The 21093-nt window shown below is 34.6% G+C and overlaps 1 protein-coding gene across 1 annotated transcript in view; it reads right to left on the bottom strand.

Moving 5' to 3' along the window:
- The window catches only part of LOC129218354 (calpain-5-like), a 137119-nt gene that overhangs the window by 73618 nt on the left and 42408 nt on the right, over positions 1–21093 (bottom strand). The window contains exons 6-7 of the mRNA XM_054852598.1: positions 20377–20576; positions 6847–6924 (exon numbers count right to left, since the gene is read on the bottom strand). Coding sequence (XP_054708573.1) covers positions 6847–6924; positions 20377–20576 — 278 coding nt within the window. The remainder of the gene's footprint in view (positions 1–6846; positions 6925–20376; positions 20577–21093) is intronic.

The following is a 21093-nucleotide window of genomic DNA, read 5'->3' as shown; positions in this document are numbered from 1 at the left end:
ACATGATACAGTGACAATAAGCGCTGCTGTCATATATTTCAGAAAATGCAAGAATGATCATTTAGAAATTCAAACACTTGCGGTGATATCTGCAATTAAAATGCATTCTGATAAAACGTTCGAATTTTTTTTTTCAATATTAAATTTTAATTCAAAAGGATGCACAACACTATTCGTTCGATGAATCAGTAAACCTTAAAAAATAATATGCCATTGAAAAGTACTACGGAGTTTCTTATAACGATAATTTCAGTGAAACTACCAACTCGCAAAAAGTTAATTTTTTAAAAGAGAGATATTTAGGATTTAATTAGACCAAGAATGATGTTATTCAGTTTGTAAAAGCAGTTTTTTTTATTTGCTTTTTTTTTCGCACATTCAAATTGAGTTAATTGAACTGAATCCTTCCATTTAATTTCTTACACTAATATAGAAAAAAAGTAAAGAAAAAACCATAATACAACACAAAGAAGGTTCCTAAAAAGTGTAAAAGTAATATAAGAGCAAGAAATTAATTATAAAAAGTTTTTTATATGCATTCATTGCAATTTCTTCGATGGTTACGTTAGTCACATTACGTTAGTCACACACAGTTTTTCGGAAAAGTACCATTTAGGGCCAAAAAAGATTCGTCTGTAACAAATCTGTAGTACGATTTTAAAAGTAGATTGTTTACCTTTTACAAATATATCGGCCAACTTTAAATGTATGCGTAAGTTTCAGAAAAAATTAGCTCGTAACATAAGCATTGTTTCTCAGGGTTGCAAAAATGTTACGTTAGTCACGATGCCTTTTTTGGTGAAAAAACACCTGCTGGCGTTTATTTTGCTTCAAATTCTTGGTAGAAATAAAAAATAGTCACCTTGTAAATTTTAGATCTGCATATTAAACCAAAACACATTTATTTTTACTCCCGGTGTAAGTAAACAGAGTTTGAAAATCAGCTGCGAATGTTACGTTAGTCACTATGGAATGACCCTGTATTCCTTCCGCTTTTGAAGTTTGGTCGTAATATTTTCAACAGCATTAACGTTATGATGTATTATGTGTGTCCATGTTATTTCTTGTCATCCTGTAATAACAATTTATATCCTTTCAAAACAATCTACAACAGATGCATTTAACAATAAATTTTAAAAGCAATTTGAGTTCACTTTAAAAAAAAAAGGAATTTCAGTGTGAATTAAATTGAAAATAGTTCCATTTTTTTTCTAAAGCTTCCAATGCTATCATATGATTTAGAAGAACATAAGCATAAACTTCTTCGTTGACTTCAATAACTCTCAATCAGGTACGTAATATCAATTTCTTTGGACAGACTCTCAGATGTTCTGATGAAGTAAAGTATCTTGGAATCTACTTTGACTCCAAGATGAACTAGTGAAGTCTTTTGGTCTTGCAAGAGAGCTATTGGTAGAACCAGAGGGCTTAGTTCCAGATCTGTCCACCAAGATGGTCATCATTATGAACGGTTCCATTGTTTGGTCGTCAAGAACTAATCTAGACAGTTCAGGAAATAAACTTAAAAAGCTTTTGGATGGTCTGTATAGGTATGACTGGTAATATTAGGACCAGGCCTACTGCAGCACTGTAACTGCTTTTAGGTTTAATGTTTCCCTTATATGGAGATTGAAGCTGAGGTTTTTTGTGCAACTTTTCTCTCTCTCTCTCTGAATGATTGGAGAGATGTTCCTTTGCACCAAAACCAAAATTGCACTCTCTGGCACACTGATGGTTTTAAAATGAACAACAGCACTGGGGCTCTTTGTCCCAGAGATGGTATTGAATACTCATGTCTCTTGGGCAGATTTACCTTTGTCTTTCAGGCTGAGATCTGTGCCATACTGATGTGTTGCAGTATTTGCTTGAATTGAGGGTACAGGAATAGATGTGTTCACATACGCCAGAGTTACAGGGGAAAGTTATTGCTGAGGAAACAGACTGGGAAACAAAGGGTATAATTTTGGGAGATTCAATGGTGCATGAGGTGGGAACTCAATAAGCAAAGTTAGATGTAAGGTGGCTAGATGTTGTTTGTCAGGGGCTCGGGTGAGAGATGTAAATATGGTTGCTGAAAAGAATGGGGTATTTAATAAAGAAGATGTAGTTACTTTGTGGGTGGGAACTAACGATGTAGGCAATAGCAACAACGGTGAGTTTACAAAAGAATGGGATTCCCTGTTGGATAAAGCAACCAACAGTTCCACAAATGTCAAATTGGTTGGTTTGCTTCCCAGATATGGGGTGCATAGGAGTTGGTTAAACCAACGGGCTAGGTGTATGAACCTCGTAATCAAGGAAATTTGCATAAAGCGCAGTATCAGGTTTATTAATGTGTCGAGTAAATGTAAACGCGATTGGATTGCTAGGGATGGCCTGCATCTAAGTTCTAGTGAGGGGTCAAAATGGTTAGTGGTGTGATTTTAGAGGCTTCAGAATCAAAAAACTAAGTTGGAATGGGGGGCATGTTTTAAGGAGCAGAATTCGGAAGGGTACTAACTATTGGGACTTTAGTAGAAATGGAAATAGAGTGGCTATAAGAGAAAAGATTTTTACAGTTGGGATTCAAATAATCGCACAGCATTAAATGAAATTAAGATTGGCTTACTAAAGGTTTTTTATACCAATGCTCGCAGTATTAGGAACAAGAAGGAAGAATTGAAAAGCATAATAGACGAGGGGTTGGATATTATTGCAGTTACCGAGACAAGGGCTACCGAAAATGATAATGATTTATTATCGATTGCTGGGTATAATTTGTTTAGACAAGATAGAGTAGGTAAAAGAGGTGGTGGGGTTTTATTTTATGTCAGAGACACTTTAACTTGCAATGAATTGATAATTAAAGATAAACTAAATGAGATTGATATGATTTGGCTGGAGTTGATGAGCAATAAGGGCAAAAAATTACGTATAGGGAACATTTATAGGCCACCCAACTTAAGCCAGCATCAAGATGAACAAATGCTTAGTATTATTAGTGACATTTCAAGCAAGGGGTCAGTCATCATAATGGGAGATTTTAATTTTCCAGGAACTGATTGGAATAATTTTTACCACGGTAATATCAGAGAAGAGGAATTTTTGAAAGTAATTCGTGATTGTTTCTTAGATAAAATTGTACCTCAAGATACTCGACAGGATGTGATTTTGGATCTAGTTTTCTGTGACATGTAAGGTTCTGTTCAAGGGTTATGTGTAGGGGAACACATTGGAGATAGTGACCACAACAGTATTAGGTTTGGAATTAAATTTGATATACACAAAGTAGAAAATTTTAGGTTTGTGCCCAATTTCAGAAATACTGATTTTGTGGCACTTAGGAAGAGTTTGAAAGCAGTTTTTCTTCCGCATTGGACAATAGCGGAGTGAATATTCAGTGGGCAGATTTTAAGGAAAATCTAGCGTAAACAGCTGAGGATCATGTTCCTTTTAGGAGAAAGGGTGTCAACACAAAAATTTGGCCGATGTGGTTCTCCAGGGAACTAAAGACGCTCTAAATTACAAGCAAGCTGCTTTTCATAGGTTTAAAGAAACAGGTAACTGTGCAGAAAGGCTCCAATATTGTAAGGCAAGGCGTAAATTTAAGTTTGGAACGGATTCAGAAAAGAGAGTTGGAGCAAAGACTGGCAGATAACATACACAGGAATTCTAAGAGGTTTTTTGCATACGCTAATTCAGGAAAAGTTCGAAATAGTCATATTGGGCCCCTGGTTGATGAGCACATAATTTTAATTCAGGATGTTAGTGATATTGCTAATATTCTTAATAACTTTTTTTGAGTGTTTCTAACCACAACTGTATCTTAACAGTTGACACCAGCAAGACACAAGCTATAGTACAGCTTGAGGACATTGTATTTACCAGGGATGACGTTTTACATCATTTGAAAAAAATTAAAGAGACTAAGGCTCTGCAACCAGATAATATTTATCCAAAAATTTTAGTTGAATGTGCAGAGGAATTAGCAGATGTAATTGTAAATATTTTCAATGCTTCTTATAACTCAGGGACAGTGCCAGAGGATTGGAAGCTGGCTAACATTACACTGCTCTTCAAGAAAAGGTCTAAAGGGAGCGCGGGAAATTATAGACCTGTGGGTCTAAATTGGTGGTTTCCAAAATTTTTGACATATTGATAAAAATTAATATAGTAAATTTTTTAGAGACTAATAATCTATTGACTAGTTTTCAGTACAGTTTCAGGAAAGGTAAATCTTGTGCAACTAATTTATTACATTTCTATGACAAAATTACCATGGCTTTAGACAATAAGACGCCTGTAGATGTCGTTTACATTGATTTTCAAAATGCTTTCGATAAGGTACTGCATGTTGCTCTACTTAGCAAATTAGCTGATATAGGAATAGGAGGGGAAAGTATAATTTGGGTAAAAAACTGGCTGACCCAAAGGAAACAAAGGGTAGTAGTAAGGGGAAATTATTCTAAATGGAGTGAGGTTTAAAGCAGGATTCCTTAGGGATCAGTGTTAAAGTCGGTTTTGTTCATTGTTTTTATGAACGATATTAGTAAAAATATTTCTGGGAACATAAATTGTTTTGCTGATGATGTCAAAGTTATGGGGATTGTAGAAAATGAAGAACAAGCAAATCAGCTGTAAGAGGATCTCGATCATATTACGGAATGGGCTGATAAATAGTGTATGGTTGTTAATGTTGGAAATGTCAAGTGCAACATTTAGGGCATGGAAATAAGTGTACATGGACTATTTGCAAGGTTCAGTCATTAGTCAGGCAGAAAAAGTTACTGATCTGGGCGTCTTAATAAGTCAGGATCTAAAGTTTAGTCAACACACTGCAGCATATCTAGTAACAAAGCCAATAAGATGCTTGGGTTTATCAATAGATCGATTTCAAACAAATCTAAAGAAGTTCTTCTGCCCTTATATAGAAGTTTGGTCAGACTTCATTTGGAGTATGCTGTTCAGTTTTGGTCTCCTTATCTTAAGAAAGATATTAATGTATTGGAAAGGGTTCAAAGGCGGGCTACAAGGCTAATAAATGGACTTTCTCATTTAGACTACGATTCCAGGCTTAGAATGCTAAAAATGTACAGTCTTGAGCAAAAAAGAGACCGAGGGGACATGATTCAGTTGTTTAAATTAATTAAAATGAAAGATAGGCTAAAGTTTAGCACTGAAAACAGGACAAGAGGTCATTGTTTTAAGCTATTTAAATGTAAGGCTAACATGGATATTAGAAAAAATTACTATTTTAGCAGGGTAGTGGAATCTTGGAACAGCTTACCGGAAGAGGTGATAATGAGCACGGAAGTAGATAGTTTTAAGAGGGCCATTGATCTTCACTGAGGATTGTAAATTGACTAGGACCAGCTTAGCTGGGCCCAAGATCTGTTACTGGTTGTCACTTTTGTATTTGTATTTGATACTCAAGCTGGTTTTAATGTTCTAAATAAATATGTAATGACATTTTATATTATTTGGGAATGCTATAATATGCTGTGTGCTATTGCTAAGCTGAATAAGGTTACTCTCTGTTGGGTACCCAGACACTCATGGCTGAAGGGTAATGAAATAGCTGATCACCTTGCTCATAAAGGTCCTGATACTCCTTTATTGGCTCTGAATCAATAAGTGTGATTTTAGAGAATCTAATTAGAACAGCTGTTTTTGATACTTTTAGGAAAAAACATTTTCATAACTGGCTTAATTTGGACAGGCAACATCAGGGAAAGGAATATATTAGAAGTTGCCTTAATATTACGGCAAAAGAGCTCAAGTCTGAATAGAAAAAGTGTTAGGAAGGCTCTCTGTCTTCTTACTGGTCATTGCACCTTAAAGCGGCACCTTACTATAATGGGTGTCAGTAATGATCCAACTTGTAAAGGTTGCCTCATTTATGAGGAAACTGTTGCACACATTCTGTGAGATTGTGCAACTTTTTTCTGCCTACAGGTTTGAACACTTTGGTTGTCACTTGCTCAAGCCTTGGGAGATTCATGACATTCCCATTAGGTGCTTGCTGAATTTTGCTTTGGCTACTGGTCTGTTTTAAGACTTCTGTTTGTGGTTTAGTACAATAGAACTCTGGTCACAGTGCTTGGCTCTGTTGAGTCTCCCTTTCCTTCATTTCATTCATTCATAGGCTGATCCTAGTTAGTTTATTACTCCCAATGAAGATCAATTGCTCTCTTAACACTATCTACCCCCTTGCTCATTACAGTTTTCCCCGTAAGCTGTTCCAAGTGCCTACAACCCTACTAAAGTAGCAATTTTTCCCAATTTCTAAAATTAGCTTGAGATTTGAGTAGCTTAAAACAATGATCGTATACTTTCCATACAGAACTTTAAAGGCTAACATCTTTCATTTTGATAAATTGAAACAACTGAACCATATCAGTGACTCATGACATAGGTTATGAAAGGGATCACGTCCCTGAATCATGACATTTCATGTCTTGAGAGATAAAACAAAAACATTACTGTTACTTTCTCTAATTCAGCCACTTGAAAACGCTTCAGATGAAACAATAATAAATCAAAAGCGGTAAAAATATCAATTATTAAGTTGGACATTTGAAACGAAAACAACAAAAAATATGAATTTCTTGGTCATGAACTTCATGATCCAAGAAAAAAGCTTCTAAAACTATATAAAGCTATTAGACTTACGCGCGTATTTATTCATTCATTCATTAGAAGTTACAGACTAGTAAATAAGTTTATTGAAATTAATATTTAGCTACATGGTTTCAAAATAAAAGCTATTACTTTAATCTAAAATGTAAGACATTAATTAGCAGCTGAAGTATATCCAAATGTTAAACAATGTTTTCATATAATCATATTTATTATGAGAAACAGTACCAGAATTCTCCATCTTCATCAAAGGTTAGACCAATTCTTTCTCTTTCACTGGATGAAATTTTTTCCCATTCAGCAGAACTGCATAATTAAAAGAAGAAAACAGATATACTATTTTAAACTATAACATTTAAAGAAAGTGCAAAAGAAATGGATCATTCATTTGAACAAACCCGAGTAGCATCAACTCATCGGCCGATCATCGGCCATTCATCGAAATCCGATCAAACTTTGATCGGCCGATGATCGGATTCCGATGAGTTTTCATCGGAAATTGCTCCAATATGTCTCATCGGCAATAGTAGACTCCGATCATCGAAATTCGATGAAATTCGCTCCCTATACTGATCGAGATTTGGAGCAGTATACGAGCAGTGCTGTTCTGAGGCGATGAATTTAGGATAAAAATACGATGAGAAGTAGTAACAGCCACGATATAGGGTCAAACAGGAGGAAAACAATTTAACAGTGAGAAGGGGGTTCGCCATCTTGGATGATCAAGTGACCCTTCCGCCATCTTTAAAACTTTCAGGAGGGGTATTTTCGGTTGACGTCATTTGGGACAATTATTTAATATCTCTTTTTTTTTAATAACTTGTTTATTTAATTTCTAACTTTTGATGAACGTGATTCATGAGTTTAATATAAGTTGCTTTGGGCGGGAATCGAACCCTAGGCCTCGGGAATATGAGCTTCATATGCTAACCACTATACAAGCAATGTTCTTTCCAAGGAGGAAAATAATGTGTTAAATAGAAAATCATTTGTGGCGCCATCTATCGGGGGCCAAGGCCATGACAGATTTCTGAACGGAAAGTGAGAATTTTATTCAGTGAATATGCTTGTGACGCCAGCTAGTAAAGAGTCGGAGTCGATCATTTTTGGTCATACTCGGTCGATCCCTCGAACCGAGTAGGAGTTGGTAATTTTGGGAGTCAAATTGAACAGAGTGGAATTGTTTTGGAGATAGAGAGAAATCATTCAAGAGTCAGAGTCTCATTTTGTTCGCAATTCCAGTGAGGTAATCGGGGTTGGAATCGTGGAGTTGAAGTTGAATTGATTTTGCAGCAAGTCGGAGTAAACAATTCCAAAATCCAGGAGTCGGATTCGGAGTCAAAGTGTCAGTCATTTTTCCTCCGATTCTCAACCCTGAATATTGATCTGTATAGCCTTCGGATTGATCAGTAGTCGGATATTCGAATAATAAAATTTATCCTATTTTAACAGTTGGGAGATTTCCAAAAATTTTAGACTGGGAAAAATTTTATCGGAAAATTTAAACGGCCTACTTTTTTCCCGATGAAATGTAGCTCGGCAAATTTTCATCAGAAAATTTGATCGTTACGATTTCGTTTTTTGATGAAATTTCACCCGGAAAATTTTTATCGGAAAATTTGATAGTTACGATCTCTTTTTCTGTTGAAATTTTGACCGGCAAATTCTAATCGGAAAATTTGATCGTTTTTCTTCTTCTTCTTCATCAGCAGCACAACAGCCTGGTGCAGGCCAAGGCTTTCTCCGTCAGGCGGTACGACACGTTGCCAGGTTTCTCCACCTGTTCACTCCCAAAATTTTAAGGTCCTTCTCAACACTATCCAGCCACCTTGTTGCTGGTCTTCCCTTTCTCCTTGTACCCTCAATCCTTGAAAAAGTTATCTTTTCAACCGGGTCCAGATCTGCACGCCTAAATACGTGCCCCAGCCATCTGATTCTATTGGCTTTAATTACTCTTAAGATGTTGGGTTGTCGGTATTTACGGTATACTTCAAAGTTATATAAACTTCTCCAAGTGTCATTTTCTTTTACTGCTCCAAAAATTGCCCGAAGGATCTTTCTTTCAAAAATGAGAAGTCTGTTTTCCTCTGTTTTATTAATTGCCCATGTCTCACTACCGTATAAAATGATCGGTCTTATGAGGGTTTTGTATAGGTTTATTTTTGTATTAATGGAAAGGAGCTTAGATTTTAATTGGCTCTTTAAGCCAAAGTAGCATCTATTTGCCATCAAAATTCGATTTCCGATTTCAACTTTAAACTCATTCTTACTGGTAATAAGTGCACCCAAGTATTTAAACTGGGTGACTCCTTCAAAAGTATAGTTTCCAATATTTCCTTCAAAAGTTATAGTTTCCATAATTTGATCGTTACAATTTCGTTTTTCCATGAAAAACAGCTCATCGAAAACCAGTTCTCAGATTCTGATCGCAACAATATCAGCGTGCGTTACGCGATGAGTTTAGGAGGAGTCGATGATTGACCGAGCAAAATCCGATGAGTTGATGCTGCTTGGGAATAGTGAATAATTTTACATGGAAAGATATAAGTAACAACTTCACAAATCAAACATATCTTTTTTTTACAAAACACAAAATAGCAAAGATGGTGCAGTATGGGACTTCACTATCGAAATCCTGAAATCTTGAAGATAAGAAACCCAGAACCTTTACAAAATGCGAGCTGATGTGTGCCTCAAATGACTTCCTTTTACGCCAATTTAATGATAATATTACCTTAGAGCAGGGCTTCCCAAATGTGGCCTGTTGATCCCTTGGGGGTCCACCAAGCCTTAGTAGGGGGCCCACCACATGTTTTGGGGGAAAAAAGTTTTGAACATGTGACATGACTATTAATAATGCTCGTACATTTGAAAACCAAAATTTTCCCCAGCAAAGTGTTGAATTATCCTTTGAACACTCCGTCATCTCGAGATACAATGCTGTTAGATCATGCAGCCACCCACACTCAAATTCCCAGTACACACTGGAAACATGCTTGGAAGACTTTCATTCAGAAAAAGTGTTCTGAATTTGTTCCGTTAAAAAGAAAGTGAAAACATTGCTTTCTTTCGTGCAAATATAATTTCCACCTCATACTTTAACTACCAATCAGTAGAATGTCTGAACATGATACTACTAGGAATTTCGTTCAATGAATCGCCGTCAGTTGATGTCGAGAATGCCAGAAAAAAGGACGGCATTACCTGATCGAAGACCGTCCATTGCCAACGACAACTGACAGCTGCCCCTCGATATTGCGGTAAAGTTAACAGCAAAAACTACAGGTATAATCAAAGGAGTGGTCCAAGCACTGTAAAAAGTGTAGCAGAAACTGTCTATAATGTGTTCTAAAAGAAGAGAAAGGACGACGAGTCTCAGTGTTCAAAAAATTCTCAAATGCATTCCCAAGATGTAAAAACGTGTGCTGAGCCAAATAAAAGTTCTGAAAAGTGTTTTCAGAAATCAGGTGGGAGACAGTTACAAAATTCAGACAGGTGGAGACAGTTACAAAAAGTGTGTTTTAAAGTGTTCAAAAATAAAAAAAAAAGAGGACAAGCGTCCAAGTTCAAAAAAGGGTCAAAACATGCTCAAAAAGTATCTCTGCAAAACTAAATTACTCTGCAAGATATCCAGTCATTTGGTCGAAAAAAGGGGGTTACCTGGAAAGTTTTCCGGGAATTTTGAAAATTGGATATTTTATAGATTTTGATGTGCTCTTTTCGAATTTCCACTTTGCCACCTCGTATCTTTGCCGCTCGCGCGGCCATATTGAAAAAATGGCTTCTAAAAGTGGTATTTTGACGATATCTCCTTTCCGACTTATTTTGCGACAAAAAAAAATCATATACAACATTAATTTATGCATTATATATATTAATTTGCATTCAAAATTAAACAAGAAAAAATTTCCTACAATTTATCTCATAACATTTTTTCTTTTTGCAAAATAAATAATTTAGGCGTAAGAGCGCCGAAAAGTGTTATTTAACAGTATTTTTGCGTAGATGTTTTTGATGGACCAGAAGTTACACCGGTTCATTGTCTTCAGTATCGATTGAGACGAAGTGGCGGATACAAGGGGGTGGGGGGTCATGGGGTCCCCTACCTCCGCAACCCGCAACAGTATAAGAATGTTTGCTGGAAAAAATAAAAAATTTGATCGAAACCGTAAAAAGTGCATACAAGGAGGGGGGATCATGGGAGTCATGATCCCCCCCCCCATCAAAATCTGCTAACACAAAACTTCGTAATCTGTTTTGAGGTTCATTGCATTAAAGTAGTGAACATGACTGCTTGAAAAAAAAAAAAAAGCCGGACCAAAACCGCATAAGAAACAGTAAATAGTTTTCGAATTCTTTTTTTTTTTCGGGGCTGGGGGGGGGGGAGTATTAACTGTCATTTATAATATATGTATTTGAAATATGTAGTCAGTAAAAAGGCTTTTTTTAAGACAGTTAGTCTGTGGCGCTGTGTTCAGGAGCCAGTATAATGAAAAGCAACAAAGAAGTGTCTGACGCCCGATCGATTTTTTTTTTGCAACAAATTTAATCAATGATAGGACACAGTTGTATGGTTAAAACTGTATCCAAAGCTGCATGCATCGCTTCAATTGATAAAACCTTTGAGTGTGTAAATGTTTTATTTTATGTAAAGTCTCTATAGATTATAATTTCTTTCTGTTGTAATTTTTAGATAGTTTCGTTTTTAGACGTGCTGAGTTTATTTTTAAATGTGCTGTAAATTGTTAATTAATTTAAATCAGTGTTTTGGATTTAGTATCGTGCAGAAAATGTAAAATTTGAGTGTCATGTTAGCTCAAAACCTCATTTTACCAAGGGTCTCAAACTAGCCCACCGTATTAGACGAAAGCACTGTCGAAAAAACCGCATTTGTTAGAAAAAACTACATATAACAGGGGTTCCCAATTTATTCCGACTCACGGCACTCTTTGACAAATTAAAATTTTTTCACGGCACCCAAATCTATTTCAATTATACACGCATATTGAAAATATGGACAGCTTGCAGCACCCCTCGCCCCTCCTTGCGGCACCCACTTTGGGAACCCCTCACCTATTACAAACACACTGAAGCGCTCGGGTGACAAAGCAGTGTAGTATCTTTTTTTGGACTGTTGAAAAAACTGATGAAACCGGATGGAAACACATCTGGAGTTCATGTATCAGACTCTGAGACTGCGATGTCTTTGTCAACCTCCAATATTCACAATTGGAATTAATCAGTCGGGCAGTAATTTATCAAGTCCGAATTATATTTAAAGAACATTTAATTTTTTTAATTAGATTTTCGCCACATGTTTTACTTTTATTTTAAACATTATTTTACTATTATTTACTTTTATTTTAAACGTTGTTTTACTATTATTTTAAGTGATGTTATTTTTCTGCATACAAGATGGATGTGTCGAGTATCATGCAAATTTATAATCTAAGATGGATATGTGTCTAGTACTATACAAATATTTAATCAACCAGGGGTTTTGTGATCCAAAATTTCCGAAAACTGAGTAGTCATTTCTTCTGAAGTGTCATCTGAAAATTTTCGGCTTACATTCTCAAACTGAAAAATTATTTTAATTAAAAACTTTTAAATTAACTTTTATCAATGATTTCGATGATTTTTGTAAGCATATTTGAACAGCTTTTATTATTTCAATGATTTTTATTTGTATATTTGAAGAGTTTTTACAGATGGTTATAGCTGTTGTTCGTAGAAGAAATTTTTGTACGTAAGACTACGTTCTTGAGCATGACCCCCCCCCCCCCTAAAATGAAATCCTGTATCCGCCCCTGTTGAGACGTCATGCAATTTTTTCGGTATCATCTGCGATGGGATCATCAAATTCATCATGAGCTTCTTAGTTTTCTATTGCATCATTCGTTTGCTCGAAAACCGTCTCCGTTTCTTCCTCTTCACCGCCATCATGTGATGAACTTTACGAATTCCCACAATTACCACCTGTACAATTAGTACACATAACGGAGCATTTTAACCCGGCTTTTCTGCATCCACAGGCGTTTTGACATCCTTTTTTGCATTTGCAAGAAATAAGTCTTTGTAAGGATTGTGGAGCTGGATATTCGAGCGTCATAACAGAGAAATTAACCAATTCTTATTTCTTTTCCACCCCCTACACACGCACACACAGCTCTGGGTTTTTTTCATCTCCACACCACTGCTAAATCTGGTGCTAGGATCATAAAGAATGTTGTCTTGCTGCTGCTTCTGTTGGAGGTAGAGACAAAATATTAAATTTACTTTTATATGCGGATTTTACAAAGCATTCATATCTGTAGGCGTTTTGTTGGGCTAAATGCCTTTATTTTTGTTGCGTTTTGTTGGGCTAAATGCCTTTATTTTTGTTTCTTGAAGGATTTCACCAATATTGTTTAAAAATAAAAAAAATTGTAACTTACCTTTTGCCATTCCGGGAAAAACCTTGCACGGGAAATCCCATCCACCTGCCACCGACACTCAAATGTTTGAGTTTGAATCGGAAGTGTTCGGAAAAATATGTGGCACGCTATGATTGGTTGCCGTCATTCGGCAGAAGTCGGTAAAACTTCCGACAAAGCACATGTCGATCACATAAGATAACCATGTTGAGGTGTTGGGTGCTGAATATCGAATTAAATAAGAATTGTGCAACCTGCAAGCTGTGTTTTCCTGGGTTGAGCTGTTCTTGCAATATTCAAATAAGGTAACGTCACATTGTTACGAGCACGGTCAGATCTGGCCATAAATACTCGGACCGGCCGTAGCTCGATCTGCTCTCTCACTTGTCTTCTCGTTTTGTGTTGTTTGTGTATGTGTTCATCCATGTCCTCATAAGTTTTTGCTACTGGCCTCTCAGGTGAGGTCTGATTTTTTCTGAATGATTCGTCATTGATGTCCTCAGTTTTGGAAGCGCGTGCTGTTATGACGTTCATAAAAGTGAAAAGTTATAGTCCAATTTAAGTGGGTTGTTTGGTCTTCAAAGCAAAGAAAAGGATCGAGTCCATCTTCGATATTTTCCTGGATATGGTGAATTTGACTCCTGAGGTATGAACTGACCTGCGTGCAATTATGGGGAAATTGCGATGCCGTCCTTCTACCTGTGGGGAATTCACTGTGGAACGTCGACAGGACTTTTGACATCTGCATGGACTTATTGTAAGATCTTTTTGACCTAGCATAATTTAATATTCTTTGGAGGACTAAACTATTGTAATGTAACTATTTTATAATACATGTTAAATAAATGTTTTTCAGTGTTAAAAAGTGATTCATGTTTTATTTTCTTCGGGCAGACCACTCCCTCAAAATTCAGTTGGAAATAAGTTGCCTAATTTTCAGCTTAGCTGTAGGCTATTAACTCTATAACACCTAAATTATATCCAACACGTTTAAAATCATGTTTTTCTTGCTTTTTTTTACTTTTCACTTCACTGTAACCGCATAAGTTAAGAAGAAAGTTTTCCAGCTTTAGCAATGATCTCTGGATCAGCATTTGGATTTTTGAATGCTGTAATAGACTCGCTTAAATTTGGATTTTTTCGAAGTACATTAAAAAATTTCGTTTTTCCTTGATTGAAAAGGGCACATGTTATATCACAGCCACCAAAAGCATGCAAGAATAAAATATGATCTGCGGCTGTCTTACTGTCAGTTGTATATATTTGTTGCGAAATTTTTCCTTTCTATACGTTTGATCGCTTAGATACAGCTGTTGAAAGAATAAGAAGATCTACCTCTTCGCCTACAACAATTAAGTAGTATACTGATGACGCAGACTAAAATATTCTATTGAGTTCTAACGGTCGAAATTTCAGAAAGGGAGAGAGGGGGAATCCACATGGTGGCTGGTTGGAAGAGTCGGTGTTTTAGTGCAGATAGGAAGAAATGACTGAAATGGAATTTAGCTTCTGTATTGCTCCGTCGCTCATTTATACCACAAAAAGAATTTTAGTTTGTGGATTTTGAGTTTTTATGCAGTTAGTAAATTAACTTGTAAATCGATTGAATTGTGTTTATACTATAGTCTTTTTAATTAAACTCTGCGTTTCCTTGATGTGTTATGATAACTAAACTTCAAAGTAGTGTGGGTACGACTTATTCTGAGATAACGCATGTTAAATAAAACTTTGCGGCGCTCGTACATCGAAACTATTTATTTTACGAAAAAATGTTATGACATAAATTGTGGGATATTTTCTCTAGTTTATGTTTGTAAAATATGTTTTTATTGTAAAATAAGTCAGAACGGAGATATCCTCAAAATACCGCTTTAGACACGATTTTTTCAATATGGAGGCGCGAGCGGTAAAGATACGAGGTGGCAAAGTGAAAATCCGAAAAGAGCACATCAAAATCTATAAAATTACCAATTTTCAAAACTCCCGGAAAACTTTCCAGGTAAAACTACCAGATGACTGGACTATTACTCTGCAAAAATAAATAGACTAGATTCTGAACCTGATATTTGACTCCAGCAGTCGAAAATTGAACCAATATATTTAGTAAAATTGTGCCAGCTAAACCCACCTCATTCTTTCCTTTAATTGGACATTCAATTTTGAATTTTCATTTTTCGGTTGTTCATTGTTCTGTTTCACCAATTTATTTCTGTGTGATCGATTTGATTTTTCTACTTCAGTTTCAGAGTTTAAAAATAAAGTTTTGCATTGTAAACTACATACAAATGGAACGTCCGCAAATGATGTGATGCTTTGAGGGGGCTTGGAAAATTGTTTTAATTTGCGATAAGGGAAGGGAGAAGGTAACAAGAGGAACATCACACATTTTTAAAATAATATGCTTGTGAAAAATAGCGTGACATGCAACAAGAGGAAGAGAGCAGGATTACACTTCGCTGCTCTGATTTGTACGTTGTAAGTAATTCTATTAAGCTACTGGCTATTTGTCCAAAGGAAAGTTGGACCCACAAACATACAAGTTAAGCTAATAAAAGCGTGTTCATTAGAATAAACTAATAACTTATCGTTAATAAATGAATTTGACTATAGAATATTGTATTGTCATCGGGTCTGAGGTTGCATTCCAAATTTTAAAAGAATCCGATCACAAAAAGTGGGCGAAAATTGAGTTGCAAGATTATAAATTTAATTTCGGTGTAGACGGGATTAGAACGCACGCCCAATGATTTCCGGAGGTGGACGTCAGCGAAGACCCGTGCCTCAGACCGCTCGGCCATGAACGCTCATAAAGTGGTGGAATGTACTAAGAGTAATAAGCCACTAGCTCTTAGTCCAAAGGAGAGTTACTCACAAACATACAAGTGAAGCTAATAAAAGCATGTTAAAAAATGAACTATAATTGCCTTATGCATCTAAACCTGAATAAAGTTCTTTTTATTACTCATTTTTCATCTGCATATTTTCATTAGTTTTAGATAATTTTAGTTATCTTTCATTCAAAGAATATTACTGATCTCATAGAACGTATTTAATGCACGTGGGTATGTAGTGCAAAGAGATCACCTGCAGCTATTTCAACTGTACGAAGTCGTTCAAATAAACGAGTTAAACAACGGATCAGAAGAATGAACGATCCTCTGATGAACAGATCATTAAAAAGAATGACATTGCCTACCTCTAGTCAAAATAGATGTTTCGGACGTCCATACATTCATGGGTATATATGCAGTTGGGTGGGTCGAAAAAAGGAAATTTTTGATAAGCAACTTCTAATAGCAAAAAAAAGTTGTATATTGCCATCCTAAATATGGAAAAAATAACGAAATAAATTAATATTTTTGTCTTCAGATTGCGCATTGGCAGCAAAGTTTGAAAAAAAGGTAAAAAGTGGTCAATTTTCAAATATTTTTAAAAAATTCAAGTGTTCAAAATTTTTGTTCTAATCCCGTTCAAATGCTTCCTTTTAATAGTCTTTTAATATATCTTTAAAAATATTTACATTCCTTTACAGTTTTTAGTTTGCCACAAAGTTACGTGAAATCAACCAAAATCGACGTTTTTAGCTTATTTTGTATATTGCAGTATTTTTTTTAGATCCCAGTTATGTATTTTTTTACAGTAAATATGCACTATGCAGACTTACTTTTCAAATGTATAAGTTTTGTTAGTAAGTCCAGTTTTCTCGGGAATTCCAGGGAGGAACACAAGTGCAACCACCTACTTGGGGTGCGTTCTGGGTTGTTAATGTATACACAGTATAATTGCAGTTCCAGTAAAGAGCTATATAGTGCATATTTACTGTAAAAAATACATAACTGGGATCTAAAAAAAGAAATACTGCAATAGACAAACTAAGCTAAAAACGTCGATTTTGGTTGATTTCACGTAACTTTGTGGCAAACTAAAAACTGTAAAGGAATGTAAATATTTTTAAAGATATATTAGAAGACTATTAAAAGGAAGCATTTGAACGGGATTAGAACAAAAATTTTGAACACTTGAATTTTTATAAAAATATTTGAAAATTGATCATTTTTTACCTTTTATTCAAACTTTGCTGCAAATGCGCGATCTAAAGACAAAAATATAAATTTTTTTCATTATTTTTTCCATGTTTAGGATGGCAATACACAACTTCTTTTTGCTATAAGAAGTCGCTTCTCGAAACTATCTTTTTTTCAGCCCACCCTAATATGCAGGTGTGGTGTGTTCGAGTTGAAAAAACAACTCAACATTCAATTGGGGGTGCGCAAAATGGAAATTTAGGCCAATATTTGAGTGAAAATTTTTTCGCGAATACAATACATCCTTTACTTTGTAAAAATAGAAAAAAATGATCACAAAAAGTTTTAATTTTTTTCAAAAGCAAAAAATTGCTTCAGCTCAGCTATTGCTAGTTGAAAACACAATACTTTCACTGATCACTCCTACATTTTTTTGATACCACATGTCATGCTTAATATAAGCATTTTGCAGCAATTCGGCAACAGTCTTTTAGTATCCGTTTTCATTTACAATGCTTTTTTTTTTTTTATTTTCTCATCAGTATAAATACAAAGTACATTGAGCAAAAATCTACAACTATTCTCTGGTATAAATATGATTTATTTATTACGTGTATCTGCATTAAAATGTATAATATAATATGCAACATCTACAGATCTTTTTTTCTTTAGCATATCAAAGTATGCTTTCACTGATCTTGATGAAGGGGAGTGCGATATTTGGGGTGAACATTAGCAAAACTTGAAGAATCATGCTAAAAAATGCAAGATGCAATAATTTGCTATTTTTTAAGGCAGGATCTAAACTTTAGAAAATTCCAAAATTCGTAAAGGTTGTGGTCCTGAACGTTCCAGATTTGTGGTTCCATACTGTATATAGATATATTTAGCTGAACTGTTAACAGCTTATGCTGTCCCAAACTGATGGATTTCATCTTGCTCTCTATTAAAGTAAAACTTCCTAACTTAGCATTAAACATATAATTAAAATCAAACAATTTACATCAAGTACTTTATCTTAATTTATAATTTTATAAAAGAGAAAAATAATTATTCTCTTTATTTCAATCTTTTTTGCACACACATATTTTCCTGCTACTATGAAAGCTTTGATTCATACAAAATTTATCTACATGGGATGTTTCATAAAATTTAAAAAACTGATCGACTAGCCATGGCAACATATTAACTCTTTTATTCTGAACCACAGAATAAAAATTCAGTACTAACACAAAAATTACACATTTTAAGTAAAACAAACATGGGTACACACATGAAGTTTCTGCATGAAAGATAACAATTCTTTCAAAGGTTCAAAAGACGCTAGTTTAGAGCAAGCCCCAAATTGCTACATGAAGCGAAAAAAAGCTCTGATTTTTACATGAAGGTTCTACTTCCTTCACTTACACCTGCTGCGAAAATCATAATATAGTAGAAGACTGTTATAACGCACACCTCGGGACCAAAGCTTTTGCATTACACTGGTTTTTGCGTTATATAGATCAATTCACAAATTTTGAAACTAATATTCAGAATATATCTCTATATTTGTACTTTAAAATAAGTTTTAACTGTAATGAGTATTAAAGCACTAATTATACAAAATAATATGTGTATGTATTGTCAGTGACAAATAAATGTGTTTCACTATCAAAAGAAAGTATATTATCCTGAACTTCTGCTAGTGTCTTGGTTTGCATAACACCTGCATTTGCAAGAACAATCTGATACTTTTTTACTGTGAATACTAATAATTTAAAAGCTTTGAATGAAGATGGAAAGGTGAAAAATTGTTTCAAATTTTAACTTGCTTTACTATTTTTATCTTTACAAGGCAGAACAGAGGACTTTTTTGAACTGCCAAACTGCTGTTTACTTCTGAAAAGATGAGCAGTTTATAGAGAATTGCGTTATATAGGTTGGAGTTATAAAGGTATTATTTACTTTCAATTTGGTCGATTAAACTAGATCACTCAAGGCTAAAAAAAATCTTATTCATCAAACACACACATAAATTAATTCAATAAAAGATAATTGCAATAAAATCCCTCTGATATGAAAAGAAAAAGATAAGTGTAATATTACTCATCTTGCTTGACCTTCTGGGTTGGGGGTACAAATAATTTCAAAATAACTAACTTTTACTGAACTATAGACTGAGTACATAACAGCAAGAAAAAATTAAGTGAGTTGAAGACTAAGCATCTCTTACAAATTCGTAGGGGCTGTCCATATATGATGTCAATTTTTTAACATTATTTTTGAACCCCTTCTCTCATTATCACCATACTTTGCCTTTCCCTTGCCATGCTATTTCACATAAACATATACAGTAAAACCTGTCTACAACGATACTGTTGGGACCTAAAAAAATATTGTTATAGACAGGTTATTGTTATAGACAGGTTTATTGTTATAGACAGTATCGTTATGCACAGGTTTCACTGTACTTGTAGTTCAGAAACAAAGCACTACATTATAGAATATATTTTATTTTTTAATTTCAAACTTCGACAATGTGTTTTAAAGACACATAAACATTTGTCAGCATAATAATAATATTGATTGTGTATGTACTTATGTTGCATGAAATAAGACTAAGGTTTACATGAAAGACTAAGGTTGCATGAAATAAGACTAAGGTTACAAAAAAAAAAAAAAAAAAACTAAATGTACAATAGTAATTAAACATCCACATGAACGAGCAACTAAATACAGTACTATTTCAGAATTTGAAATGTGCTGCTTTAAATGTTATTGCTACTTAATGAATAAAAAGTACTTATAAGCAGGTAAAATTTAATCTTTTAAAATGTAAACTTAACTAAGAATTAATTGAAATCTGCATTGATGTTTTTCATTATGAAATAAAATCAATGAGCATAAAAAACAAAATCATCTGAAGAAAATAGAGCTTTTCTCATTTAAAAATTAACATAGGATAAAAATAAATAAATAAATCTATAAACATTTAAAACAAATTATTTGAAACTTTTAAATGTTTTTCTTTAAAATAGAAATGGGCGATGTCACAGATTTCACCCTTTTCCTCCCCTAGCCATAAACTCACAGTTTAAAGAACTCTTTCTCCTCAAAGCTATGGTGCATTTTGAGGTATGGGTGCCTGTTGCAAAGCATTTATAGGGGCACCTCAAGGCTGAACAGAACCATGTAAAATATTTTTCATGTACATTTTTGGAGTTCTTAAGAAAAACTAAATTTAGAGAAATCAAGATTGATTGAAATTCAAAAGAGAACGTTTCTGCCCGGCAAATCTTTAAAAAAATAAAATCAAAAAGAATATTGAAACTACTCACCCGTCGCTAAATGGGCCTGTCCATTCTTTTTGTCCCCATGGATTTCTCATTCGAATCATGTAAATCTTTTCTTTTTCAGCAAATAAACTCATAAGAGATGTTTCACCAATGTAGATTTTTTTAACAGCAGTAATTCCATATGCATGTCCTTTAACCAAACCAACTTCAGTTCTTGCTTCCATTTCTTCTTGTGATGCAGCCTATTAAAAATTTTGACAGTAAGCAGTGGCGTAGCTAGGGAGAGGGGGAGGTCCACTCTGGGCGGCACTTTTAGGGGGGCGGCAATTGCACACTTCTGATAGGAAAAAAAATTAACTTCCAAACAAGGAAATCATGCTTGAGATCTGTTACTGGAGGCAAAAACAAAAAAAAAGTGTTTGAATTATAAGGTTTCAGTACGACTATAATAATAATATTACTCTAATGCAAAATGTGTTCTTCCTGTGGACATCTCAGCACTATTGTTTGTTTTTTCTCTTCCTTCGTCTAAAGCTACAGTCTGAGGGAGGTGGTAGTGTAAAGTCAAGAGACCATGTTTTTTTTTTTCTTTTTGCTGTTAAGGTTAACTATTACGGAGAAAACAATGAATTTCATAACCTTTCGTTATATGATGAAGCTACTACTTGATTTTAAAGAAATTCCTAGGAAACTACCATATATTATAAAATTTTTTTAAAAAAAGCACTTTTTTTTAAAAGGAAAGTGATAACAAGGGGA

The sequence above is a fragment of the Uloborus diversus genome, chromosome 3, assembly GCF_026930045.1.
Source record: "Uloborus diversus isolate 005 chromosome 3, Udiv.v.3.1, whole genome shotgun sequence".
Classification (NCBI taxonomy): Eukaryota; Metazoa; Arthropoda; class Arachnida; order Araneae; family Uloboridae; genus Uloborus; species Uloborus diversus.
Note: the sequence above shows the minus strand (reverse complement) of the source record. Positions and strands in the feature narration are given on the sequence as shown.